This window comes from Penicilliopsis zonata, assembly GCF_001890105.1.
Source record: "Penicilliopsis zonata CBS 506.65 unplaced genomic scaffold ASPZOscaffold_2, whole genome shotgun sequence".
Taxonomy (NCBI): domain Eukaryota; kingdom Fungi; phylum Ascomycota; class Eurotiomycetes; order Eurotiales; family Aspergillaceae; genus Penicilliopsis; species Penicilliopsis zonata.
Genome location: NW_019208912.1, coordinates 210,685 through 223,548, shown reverse-complemented (window position 1 = coordinate 223,548; position 12,864 = coordinate 210,685). Strand labels below are relative to the sequence as shown.

The window sequence follows — 12,864 nt, the reverse complement described above, 5'->3', positions numbered from 1 at the left end:
TCTTCGGTTGGAGGCAACAAAGCGTTGGCGGAGGAGGTCAAGATGCTAGCTGCCCCGGGACACTGTCCTCCTCCATCCGGCATGGACAGTAGCAGCTTTGCGCTGCTGCCGCCGCTCAAACGCAAACGCTCTGAATCCAGTAGTGACTCGGTCGCCTGCATCGATGCGCCGTCGGCTCTCAAACTGCGACACGTCGGCGCTGCTGCTGCTGCTGTTGCTGCCACCGCCGCTGCCGCCGCCGCGGCGACCGCTACTACTACCAATACAATGAGGACGACCACCAACACCGGCACCGCCGATCATCTACACCCATCGCTTGCAACGACCCCAGAGTTGGCTTACACGACCACTTCTACGGAGACGTCGATACCCTCATCCAACATGTCCCATGCTTCGACAAGCGATCGCGCTACCACCGCTGTCCCGCCCAGGGTGGATCGGGACCGGCTGCGAGAGACCTTGGAAGCTCAGCTGAGCCTGGAGGTGCTCCTCAAGCACAACGAGCTGCGGTTGATCGACCAGGAGATTGCCAAGTGCCAGGTCGCCCTGGAACAGCTCCGACGCTGCGCCGAGATCCCTTACCCGGGGTCCTCTGTGACGGCGGCCCTCTCGCAATCCGTGAGCAGCGGTACCGGTCCGGCCGTGCTTCCTCCTGGAAATGGACCAGCACCGCAATCACCGGCACCCTGGGGTGTGACGAATGGACCCTATACCCGCCACTATGCCAGGTGGTTGCTTCCTGATCCTCGCTTTGACGGAGGCGAGGTGGCGCCTGAACTTCCTTTCGCCGGCCATCCATCGATCCCGGAGGGCCGGTCGACTCGCGGAAACCCGGGCGATATGGGATTGTTACTGGGTACATCCCGCTCGCAGAGAGGCGCAGGCGGGGCGAGACTGCAGTCTCTGCCCAGTGGCTACCCAGCACCCAAGGACAAGGCAGGCCCGATGATCATCCGACGAAAGTCGGATGGTGTGATGGTCAAGTTGATCTGCCTGGACTGCCGGCGAGATAATTTCTCCAGCACCCAGGGATTCATCAACCACTGTCGTATCGCACACAATCGCAACTTCGCCAGCCATGACGCGGCCGCTATGGCTTCGGGGGAACCCGTTGAGGTGGACGAATCTGGCGCGATTATTGGCGGCAAGGTTGAGCCCTCCTCCTTTTCCTCCTCTTCCTCCTCAAACAACAACACCAACACCAACAGTAATGCCGCATCTGCCGCCTTTGTTCACCCCCTCATTCGCTCGGCTCGTGCCATCGACTCGGGCTCCGCCTCTCAAGAGGTTTCTGCAGGCTCCACGCCTCGAAAGTCATCTGAGGCGGCGGTACCGTTGATCGCAACCCCGACCCCACGTTATGCGGCTCATCGAAAGAAGACCGCGAGTGCATCTATGTCGGCTAGTCACGCTTCATCATTTACTGCCTCTCCGGACGCTCCTCATCTATCGTCACTGATGCAACTGCGCGGCGTCGGTCTGGATCTCGGCCAGTTGGTCGGTGAGGCGAAGACGGCGGTCGACCTTGATGCGTATTCTTCGGCAGGCGAGGAGTCGGACGGTGAACCCTCGGAGCCCTTGGCGGATTCAAAGATGATTGATCAGACGCCGCTGCCGGTCAGCAGCCGAGGGAGTAGACAGCCGATGAGGACAACCGTCGCTCAGACGTCATCGCAACGACCTGACAGTCGCAAAAGACTCGACAGCCACAACCACAACAGCAGCAGCAGCAACAATAACAAACCGTCTCATCTGCTGGAATCCTTGACGCCCCGTAGCTCCATCCCTTACACGTCTCCCTACGGCCCAGTCTCACCGGTGACGGACCATGCGCCGCCGCCTGGGCATCTGGAGAATTTGGCGCATGGGGCGGACTTTAGCCCTCACACATTGGAATCGAATCAAGCGCCGAGTCTGGTGAGCGACGACGAGGACGACTACGAGGCGGCGTCTGAATCGGAAAGTCCGAGCCCGAGCCCCTCAGAGGCTGGGGACGAGGATGACCGCCGGTTTGACGACATCGAAGTCGAGGACGAGGACGAGGAAGGTAACACGACGTCGACCACGTCGACCACGAACCGCCACCCGCGATCGCTATCGAAGCCACTCAAGGCGCGCGAGGCCAAGAAGAAGGACGGTCTGATCGCCGCTGCGTCGATTGTCTCGCTGGGTCGCGGCAAGAACGAGCGGCGGGTGAGTTTTGTCGAGAAGAAGTGAAGATTTATCTTGAGGGGGGGAAGGAAGGGATGAGTTAGATATTTGTCGTTTTCCGAGATCGATCTCACAACTTCTCATTGATGTTATGCGTATGAGAGCCGTGCCGGTACCTGGGAATGGAAAAAAAGGTACCCCGGCCCCTGAGTGCTGAGGAACACTCTTATTTTTGTTTCTTCCGTTTCTTCGTACTCTCTTCTCTTCTCTTCCTGTATGAGATATGTTTATATAATAAGAAAGAACAGACTGTTACATCATTGTACATCCATATCTCGATTGGTAAAAAGGGAGCCAAAAAGGAGCCAAAAGTTCTCTGGTAAAGTGGCTGTACGGTACTACAGACAGATGTTTAGTGATTTTCAAATGAGGTTCGCAGTCTGATACAGTTAGTTTATACTCTCTCTACCCTCTCGAAGCCTTATCTTATCACTGGGTATTTCCAATACAAGATTTACTTACTGGGTAACCACTGAGCAGTCCATTATACTGAATATTCCGTAATCTATCTGTATTGGACAGTACAATGCTATGTCAAACATCTGTTGACAACCTTTACTTCAACTCCCTCCCCTACCATATCAAGTCTGGTAATTAAGACAGCCAGAGTTTCATCTTTTGTTCGCATAATTATGTATTTGCAGAGCTAACAGTAGGGAATAAACATTTTGAAAAGGAAAGTTGAAACGATTGTTTTGAAAGCTGATCCGGACTCTTGTCAAGAAAATGTCGGCAGGACCTATCACAGAATCCTTTGACCCATCGAAGATCAGTCTCTCGACCTTTCGGCGCCTGCTGGCTTGTTACCCGGGCACTGTGCGGGAAGTTTTCAGAAGCAAGGCGAAAGCAAAACTCGAACCCAGGGGCAAGAAAGCCAAAGCAGCAGCCGCTGCACAGAAGGATAAAGTCCGGGTTTACTCTGACTCTGAAGAGAAATCCATCCAAGATGCCATCGAGACTGGCGTCAAGCTTGACGAGTGGCGATATGTCACATTGCCGGCGCTCATCAAGGAGAGGGGGTCTGGGGAAGATGTCTACATCAACAAGGATGAACTGGTCAAGTTGATTGAATGGAAAGTGTGAGTTACCACACATATTTTACTATCTAGTTATATAAGCTTAACTTTCTGATAGAACACATGGACACTTTCGTCCAACACTTGTCGGGATGGCCAAGTCGAATTCGGAAATCACCGTTCGCAAGACTTCGAAAGCAGCCTTTGCGGCCATTCCAAGCGACACGACAGATAAGAACTTGAGACTGTCGTTCCCAAAGACAAGCATGGATACCCTCACCAAAGCGTTGCGAGGAGTCGGCCCCGCCACTGCGTCGCTGATTCTCTCGGCGGGGACTGCCGCACGCGATCCCGAACACGAGGTGCCCTTCTACAGTGACGAAGTGTACCTCTGGCTGTGTCTAGAAGTATTCCCATCCGCTGAGAAGGGGGAAGTGCCCGAAAGCGTATCGAAGCACAAGCGCCCCAACGGAGAACTGTCCGTCAAGTATAACATGCCGGAGTTTTCTAACCTTTATACTGCGGTGCAGAGTCTAAGGTCCCGACTCCAGAATTCTCCAGAGGGTGAAGAAGAAGAGGATCCAACCGTGTCTATTCTGGACATTGAAAAAGTGGCTTTTGTGCTTGGACACATTGAGGTTGCGGGCTATTTCCGTCCAGCAGTTCAGGGGAAAGGGGAGAAGCAAGAGGGGAAGCCCGATGAGGAGAGTCGGGAAGGGGCTGAGTCGACTCCCACGACGAAAGAAGCACAACAGCTGAAACGGAAACATGAGACAGAACAGCTGTCCGAGCGGGCAACCCGGCCAAAGAGGGGGAAAAACAAGCATTGATGGACATTCTGGTGGGGTTGTTTAGGGTATGGCGCGTTCCTTTGCTAATATCTCCTGTTAACTATCTAGTGTCTAGTAATCTACTATATATCTATTCGTCTCAACAGAGTGCAAGGCCGAGTATTTCACTGCAGCAGTAGTCTGTAGAGAAATACTACCGTGTTTTGCCGTCCAATGCACAGAAGGATTCGATCATCTGTAGAATGGTTATTGAGTGTCATCGAATATCGATTGTTAAATCAACATTTCGTAGAAAGATATGACCTTGCTGGATATAACTAGATCATTAAAAATGGATAGGTTGGGTAGTTATTACACTTTGATAGAGTTGGTCACTCCCAACTTGATCCCACCCTAGAGTACAGAGTAGCTATGCTAACTACTAGGTATAGGCATCGAAGGACAGTGGGTAGAGGGAAGAAGCTAAACAAAATAACTATAAAAAAAATTAAGAAAAGAATAAAGCACTGTTGAATAGAAGAAAGAGGTTGGTAGTGAAGGCAGTTGATAGTAAAGAAGGTTCGGTTCCTATGACTTTAAGGGTAGATGCTCCCTAGGTACCACTTCCAGGCTCACTTTTCTCACTTCCTCTTCCTTCACTTTAAACGAATCTCTTCTTATAATCCTCTTCTCTGAACTACTTCTCATCTTTCTTTGCAAAGGCTTTCCTATCTGTCTCCTCACCCCCATGTCACGGTCGACAGAAAGTCTAGGCTTCGCTCAGGTCTTAGAATCTCAGAGGATCTGGAGCCGTCTGAGCTCGCCGATCCTCCTGCAGTCATTCCTGACACGCCTACCACATATATGCCGGGAAAAAACAGCGCATCCTTAAAGAGTTCTTCAGCACTGCTTCTCAAGCCAGACACACTGTCGTCTGCGTTATACCTTTCCCTCTGATAGAGCATCTACTAAGAATGATCAGTGTATAGAAAGAGACCAGCATACGTGCCTGATAACTCGAGCCAGAGAGCCCCTCGAAGTCGCGCACATCTACCCATACTCCTTGGGTAAAGGAGAAGGGAGCAACTCCCAGACAGACTTCTGGGGTACCCCGGAGCTCTTTTGAACCAGGAGAAGGATCGAGGGCTGGAAGCAGGTGGCACTTGGACCCGACGGCACCAAGGTTTATACCAGTCTTCTGTGCCTTTGCACCAACATTCATGGCCTTAAGGGGGAAGGCACATTCTGTGGATTCTAACCTGAGTCGTCGCTATCAGCGGCGCCGCTGATGTGACGGACAACGAGCTCGATTTCGACTGTGATGTGGCTGCACCCGTCTCTGAAGAGGACACTGGAATTGAAGAAGGGAGCTAGAAACAAACCTCGAACAGGTTCCTGCTAGCCCAGTGGGCGACACGTGTCCCGTGGATATTTGAGAATATCCCAATTATCCAAAGACCCTCGAAACCTCAGAACAAGGGGGAGACAAGCCCCAAGGTTAAAACGGCGGAAGGGACTTCTAAAGCCTCTGAAAGTGACGTCCCCGGCTTGAGGATGCGTGGTGCGAATGATTGGTGAATTTGCAATTGTACTCTCTTCTTGCTGAGATGAAAGTCCTTGACATGGACTAGAGAGGCGACCCTCTCGCACATCAAACACGAGCAAATCATCTAGACGGCCCTCAATCAGTTTCCACACCTTACCTTATCATTATAGGCTTGGAAACAGTCTTGCCTGTTCGTGTCAATGTTATTCTGCTACAGATGCCCATGCCACCGATCAAAACACCCTTATACTCCGTATAGATTCAGCATTGATCTATGTAAATCATACTCTTTCACTTTATTTACTAGGAAGCCCTAGATCAAATTTTGTATAGATGACATCCATCCTTCTTGCAGATGGTTAGGATCACTTTTGCAGTAGAGTATAATATATAAACTCTTCAATAAAGAAGGTGGCAGGGACATCAGCAATACACCTGTTACTCCGTACCTTAGTACCTAGTAGTTACTCCGTACCTCTCCATACTCGTAGAATTCAGTGGGTTGGCCTGCGTAAGCCATTACGAAAATGCGGCAAGCCGACCCACACTCGACCCGACATTCTGATAGGCCGATCAATCGTTAATTTCGATACTCTGGCGGCATTTCATTTGTCCAGCCCGACTTGAAGCTATTCCGTAGAAGGACTACTCCGAGTCCGGCCGGAGTGCGGAAAATAATAGCGGGACTCCTACGTACCTTCCTTAGAACTACACGTACATACTTACATACCCTTAGTTACCTCGTAGTTACATACGTCAACTTTGCCAGGTACCTGGGAGTACTCCGTAATTGTTTCTGAAATTCACTCGCGTTACCGTCCTGCCAATCCTGCATCTTCTTTCGCCTTGGGTGTATTTACAGAATGCAACATTAAATGTCAACTGGACTAAACCCCCTGAGGGTTCCTTCCCTCTTAAAGGAGAGGGAGAGATTCTTTTCTACGGCTAATACTCGAGGTCAGTACCTAACCATGTAGCTACTACCTACTACCTAGTACTCCGTAAGTACTCCGAATATTTATTCCGTACACTCATCCTGCGCATCCTAACTTAATTTCTACTCCAGTAGCAGCAAGGAACAGCACCGGCGTCCTTACCGATACCTCTCCACTCTCCTCCCCACGCCAAGATAAAAATATCCAATCAACCCCCTTTTCCAGCGAGAACAAGACCCTGCTCTATGGATCCATGGCTTTTCTCTAGAGGCTAGTTTTCCAAGATAATGGGCCGTTGGTTTCACAGTGTAGCACTGAGGCACTATCACATTCCGGGCAGGTGATCAGACGAACATCAACAATCAAGGAATTACACCCGAGCATGGAGGTTGCGTGTCAAATACTACATTCAAGAGGCTTTGGTGGTTCTTTATGAAGTCATTCAAATCCGAACCTAGGAGGCAGGTAGGTAGGTAGCCCGCCCTGGTGTGTCTCACTGTCTAATCTCTATCGATTGGTGGCTGAAACCCCCTTGGTCAAATAATACTGTTCATCGTTCATTGATCAAGAACCATGTGGCTGTATACTACTAGTTATAGTACTCCGTACTCCGTATATGGATAGACCTTGGCGGAACAAGGCATTGATTTGCTGGGTCCAAGTGCTTCTTCTGAAGCCGATTATCCACTCAGGGGCCTTTGTGGCGTCCGTCAAGCCTATCTTGGTATCTAATTGTGGATGGCTTCGTCATCGTCTTCCAAAACCAGATCTTTTTTTGTCTCCCTCTGGATCTGGATAGGAGAAACAGTGAAGTGGTCACAGTCCGTACTCCATAGTGGGTAGCCCATATTTCCTTAATGGAGTCTCCCATAAAACATACGTATGTGGTAGTTACGAGTCTCCATCCCCATTTGTTACCAGGGAACTAATCGCCAACTGGCTCCATTCCTCTTCATCTTCTTCCACTAACTAGCGTTATGGCTAAACTGACTGATTGACGAACTACAAAACAATCAATTGTGCAAAGAGGCAACTAACCAAGTGATGATAAGGTTGTAACTAGTTACTAGTTAACTAAGTAGTTAGATATCAAGTATCTACTACCCACTAACCTACCTACACTACTACCTCTTCAATGACCTATTCCTTGGAAAGTTTAGACTCCCTCCTTGCTCTCGACCACCCCCCCCTCCCATGTCTCGACTGGTCGATCGGTTGTATCGCATAGAAGATCTCTCTCCAAGGGCTTGGAAGCGTCTTTCCCTCCTCTCTGCTACCCTCACCGAGAGCAATGGTGTTGTTGACGATTCTGTTCTTCCTGCCGCTGCTGGCCTCTGCGAAATCCTGGCACAGCTTCTGGTATGATCTCGGCCTCTTCGGTATCCATCCCACCGTCAGTTACGAGTCCTTCGATCTCCAAGCGCCGGAGCTCAATGTCATCAAGTCAGATCCGCGATGTGAAGATGGCCACATCCTTCTCACGCCGCGCGGGATGTTCTACCCGGAACCCGGTCCGTTGATCTTCGACAATGCCGGCAATCTGGTCTGGATGGAGAACAAGTATGGCATGGTGATGGATCTCAAAGTCCAACACTACAAGGGACGGGATTACTTGACCTTTTGGGCCGGCGAGGATGACGGCACTCGAGGCAATGGCCAATACTATATGGTGAGCAAACAAGAATATAAACCGGGGTTTTGTTATCTATACCGTGAAGGTATCATACTCACACCCTTCCTCTCTCACAGCTAGATTCATCCTATGAAGTCGCACACATTATTACCGCCGCGAATGGGCTCATGGGAGATCTCCATGAATTCAAACTCACCGAGAATGGTACAGCCCTGATGACCATCTACGAAATGACGCCTGCCGACCTCACCTCCGTGGGCGGACCTTCCGATGGATGGATCTACGACGGGGTATTCCAGGAGGTTGATCTCGAGACCGGGGAAGTGGTCTTCCAATGGCGGGCTCGGGACCACTACGCCGTGGACGAGGCGTATTCGCCGCTGGGCGACAAGGGTCGGGAGCCCACCAAGGCCAGCGCGTGGGATTATTTCCACATCAACAGCGTCGACAAGGACGCCGAGGGCAACTACCTCGTCTCCTCGCGCTACATGCATACCCTGACCTGCGTCAAACCGTCGGGCGATCTATGCTGGGTTCTCGGCGGTAAACGCAACATGTTCCAGGATCTTTCCGAAGACGGCTCAGCAACGGGATTCAGCTGGCAGCACCACGCACGCTGGCATCCCGACAACATTGTGACGGTCTTCGACAACGGTGCGGACGAGGACGAGATCACCACAGACCACAGCCGGGGCCTGATGATCTCGCTAGATCTGGACGCCATGACGGCCACCACTCTGCAGGTCTTCAACCCGCCGGACGGCTGGCTCAGCCGATCCCAGGGCTCCGTACAGGTCATGCCCGACACTGGCAACGTTTTCGTCGGCTGGGGCCGGACCCCAGCCTGGACCGAGTTCACCGCCGACGGCGAGGTCCTGTGCGACGTCCACTTCAGCCCGCGCTGGTTCTTCCGCCTCGGCTGGGTGAAATCCTACCGCACCGAAAAGGCTAAATGGGTGGGCACGCCCAGCTACCCGCCTACCTTTCAGCTCGAAGACGGCGGCGACCGCCTCTACGTGAGCTGGAACGGCGCCACCGAAGTCGCCGGCTGGGTCCTCCAGGGATCCGGCGACCCGCACGCGCAGGACGCCGACTTCGAGACCCTAGACTATATCCCCAAAACGGGCTTCGAGACCTGCTTCGACCTGCCCCAGACTGCTCATCCTTATCTCCGCGTCGCGGCCGTCGGCTTTGACGGCAAGGATCTAGGCTATACCAATGTTTTTGAAACAGATCCTGAATATGTAAGTCTGTCCATTTTGTATCTACACAAGACTGTATTCGATCTTCTAACGTGTCCGTTCAGTCCCCCTCTTCATCCTCCTCCTCCTTCCTTCTCTTCAGCGACATGTATCTCCCCGAGCTCCTCCTCAGCAGCCTCGCCCTAGCAGGCGTCTTCATTGCCATCTGGAAATCGCGACAACTATTTCCCTCGTTTGCCCTTGTCTCCCGCTGGTTTACCCGTCATAACACCCGCTTTTAGATCGCGTTGCCATTCTTTTTCTTTTCTTTTTCTTTTCTACGGAGCATTGATACCCCATGCCTGTCCATTGATTTCTTTTTTCATGTGCATATATCTTATAGATACATATTTTGTGCATACCCGGGGCTATGTTTATAGATGGTACGGTCGTCATGATAATTGAAATATAGAGCTTTGATAGAATTCCAATCATCTCTTCACATCTTAGCTACTTGGCTCTAGTTGTTAGATAGAAAGCTCAACTCATCGGTTGACGAGGGTCTATTATTAGGTAGGTATTATAAGGTACATGGTCATTCCCTTCTTCAAAGTAGGAACCAATAAGAAGAAGAGAATTAAAAAAAAGAAGACATAACTCAGTTCCAAGATTTTTTTCAGTGCCAACCAGCACACTCATCAACGTAAGGCTCATCCGGACTGTTGCTTACAGCACAGCACCGAGACCAAGAAGCATGACAGCCAGCAGGCTACCGGTGTCGATAGCCAGCCCCGGCGCGGCGCCCTGAGAAGTCGCTGCCGAGAAGCCGCTGACAGACTTGGTGGCCGAGGAAGAAGAGGATGAGTCGTCCTTGTCCGAGGAAGAATCGGAGCTCGAGTCCGCTGAGCCGGTCGTCGTCGCCGTCGACCCGCTGGTCTTAGAGCTCGAGTCGGAGCTCACGGTGCTCGTCGGCGCTTCGGCAGTGGTAGAGCTGAAGTCACCTGCTGCCTTGGCGGCGTTGCAGTAGGAGTCTGTGGTTTGTTCGGCGCCGAATTGGTCGGGGTGGTTGGGGCAGTTGTTGTAGCATCTATCAAATCGACATTAACATCGTATTTTTTCCTCTTTCCTCTCCCTGAATGCAATACTCACGTCAAGACATTGTTGCTCTGGGTGCAGAGACACTTCCAGTCGTTGGGTTCGCAGGTGGCTAGTTGGTTCTTCTCTGTCACCAGGCAGGAGTCAAGGATGCTAAAGAACACGAGTCAGTTATGAACATTGAATAGCCAGGTCATTTTCCATTGGGGCAGTGAGAGGGATGGGGGGTCGTACTTCTGAGCAGCGCACTTATATCCAGTGGTGGTGACCGTGGTTGGGACGGACGCAACAGCGGCAGACGATACGTCGGCGGCAGCAAAGCCTGCAGAGATGGCCAGGATAGCCAGGGTAGAAGTGAAATAACGCATGATGAGAGAGGGGGTATAACGACAGGGTATGCAATTCAACAAAGGCGGTTGGGTATTTTTAAAGGTCCTCGATGATAATGCTCTGTCAAACCGGGGGTGCTCAACGAGGTATTTAAGCGTGAAAAAGAAACTATCGGCTCGTTCACAAGTTGCATGAACTATATAGGCAGATCACCCACGGGCACTGTGACAAGTCACCGACACTCCGCAACCGATCAAGGCCATGCTTTCCAAGGGCCAGGCAGGCAGAGGCGCTTGTCTCATAGCTCACATACCTGAGATCGGAAGCCTATGTGCGTGGCGGGGGAAAAGATCACAGGTCCCTTTGGGGGGGGGAATGTCATCCGTACACGGTCAAGACAGGTGTGTAGAGAGACCCTTGGAGAAAAACCATGGCAGTCAACGTTCTGGAGGCACAGGTCCCTGCATCTTCTGTGTCCTGTTTTCAGCCTAGACTCATTTCAAGACATGATGAGATTTGCAGCGCCACATTGCCTGGAGGGGGTTGGGATGCTTCTGCCCCTGTTGATCGGCAACGCATTCTTCCCATCCAGTCAGTCGGCGGCTCGGTAAACATTGCTTTCGGGAAAAGGTTATCGAACCCAGAGCATTCTTCACAATGGCAAGGACTTGTTTACTAACGATTCCTAGGTCCAAGCACCTCGTCTTCGAACAGCTTGTATGCCATTATCTTGTCGCCGTTGAGGATAACCGAGAGCGGGCTGTTTCGAGGAGGAAGTTCGGGGTTCGGAGTACGGGGTCGAGAGCGAGTAGTTTCAACGGCTCATATGAGGGTGGTTGGTCTGTACAGCAATAAACCATGCACTGCATGTTCATCAATGATCAACGGTGCCGAGGGAGTTACCCCATCCTGTGTGGGGTGCCGAAGGACCCTGTTCAAGATATAAAGTTGAGACATCGTTAACTATATTTTGTATGTCCGCTGTCTAGACAGCATCCATGGGGGATGAGCATGGGCTGGGGTGGTTCGTCTCAAGACGATATAACCCATGTGTAATATGTTGAAAATCCTGTATCAGGTTTATTTATACTCTAGTTATATAATACATAAATTTGATTAAGTGTGTGTGGTTCAGGTTGTCAAAATGATCTCCATGCCAAATCCTTAGTGCCAAATAACAGTAAGTGAGACAGTACCGCCTGTACGTAGATAAAACAAACTGCTTATACTTCTGCAGATAGATGGTTTGTTGATATTACTCCGCGTAGGGTTTTTTATTACAGGGCAGGTGCACTGAGATTTACTTATTTACTGGGCAGGTCCCCTGTAAATTAGCAAGTACTATCAGGCGAGGCGCCCATTTAGTTGATTTCTACGAGGCATCTCTGCTTAATTGATTTTTACAGGACATGTCGGCTTAATTGCCGGTGTTTACAGGGTGCTTGACCCTAGATCAATGGGTAACAGACAGGTGCTTCTCATACTTGGAATGGCAGATTGACCGACTGCATTCGTGCAACCAGAGACTGGTATAAACAGAATGACCTGTGATACTTGCAGTACTCCATGGCATAGGTTGCAGGACTGGTAGTAATAGCAATATCAATAATCATAATAATAATATAAGGTGCTATCATGTGGTATTTTGGGTGGATAATTAAAAACGGAAACAAAAAAAGAATGGGATGAGCCGGGATTGAACCGGCGGCCTTTAGATGACACTTGGTGTTACTTGGCTGAAGTTACAACTTCAGTCTAACGCGCTCCCAACTGCGCCATCATCCCAGCGATGAAATAGGGCTCAGCTTATTGTTATATGAATGAATACAGTTTGTAAGCCTGATAGCCTATCCCTGAGGTACCTAAATACCTACCTTAAGAACGTTGGCATACTTGGCTATATATATGACTTGAAAAAATATCATATAGCTAATACTTTTAATACTAAAGCTCTCTTGGGCAAATAGTAGAAATTGACACTATCTCGACTTTCTCATCGTAGACTCGGACGTTATATATGTGACTAGCCAAAATATATAGCGTGGAAAAATACGATGCCTTGCAGCATATATATATCAATGATATCCCTAGCCACCCACAAAAATACGAGAACACAAGCCCCTTTCACATATGTATCTATACTGAAT

The 12,864-nt window shown here is 50.5% G+C and overlaps 4 protein-coding genes and 1 non-coding gene across 5 annotated transcripts; 2 read left to right on the top strand and 3 right to left on the bottom strand.

The window, feature by feature from the left end:
* Positions 1-42: 42 nt before the first annotated feature.
* Positions 43-4,057, top strand: ASPZODRAFT_58748 (hypothetical protein; the record flags this gene model as incomplete). Its single annotated transcript, XM_022728796.1, has 3 exons — positions 43-2,197; positions 2,948-3,290; positions 3,346-4,057. 3 exons carry the CDS (start codon positions 43-45, stop codon positions 4,055-4,057), a joined length of 3,210 nt encoding a protein of 1,069 aa, XP_022584105.1.
* Positions 4,058-4,828: 771 nt separating this feature from the next.
* On the bottom strand, positions 4,829-5,342 carry ASPZODRAFT_979370 (hypothetical protein). The gene has a single exon (XM_022730564.1). It carries the CDS (start codon positions 5,217-5,219, stop codon positions 4,911-4,913), a length of 309 nt encoding a protein of 102 aa, XP_022584104.1. The 5' UTR covers positions 5,220-5,342; the 3' UTR covers positions 4,829-4,910.
* A 2,427-nt stretch (positions 5,343-7,769) lies between these two features.
* On the top strand, positions 7,770-9,594 carry ASPZODRAFT_138978 (hypothetical protein; the record flags this gene model as incomplete). The annotated part of the gene is made up of 3 exons (XM_022724510.1): positions 7,770-8,147; positions 8,228-9,355; positions 9,418-9,594. 3 exons carry the CDS (start codon positions 7,770-7,772, stop codon positions 9,592-9,594), a joined length of 1,683 nt encoding a protein of 560 aa, XP_022584103.1.
* Positions 9,595-9,902: 308 nt separating this feature from the next.
* Positions 9,903-10,855, bottom strand: ASPZODRAFT_979287 (hypothetical protein). Its single transcript, XM_022730563.1, has 3 exons — positions 10,622-10,855; positions 10,442-10,540; positions 9,903-10,379 (listed from the first exon to the last, which is right to left on the bottom strand). The coding sequence occupies exons 1-3, from the start codon at positions 10,753-10,755 to the stop codon at positions 10,019-10,021; spliced, it is 594 nt and encodes a 197-aa protein (XP_022584102.1). The 5' UTR covers positions 10,756-10,855; the 3' UTR covers positions 9,903-10,018.
* Positions 10,856-12,398: 1,543 nt separating this feature from the next.
* Positions 12,399-12,502, bottom strand: ASPZODRAFT_t23. The gene has a single exon. It is a non-coding gene; the product is annotated as a tRNA-Phe (tRNA).
* Positions 12,503-12,864: the final 362 nt, after the last annotated feature.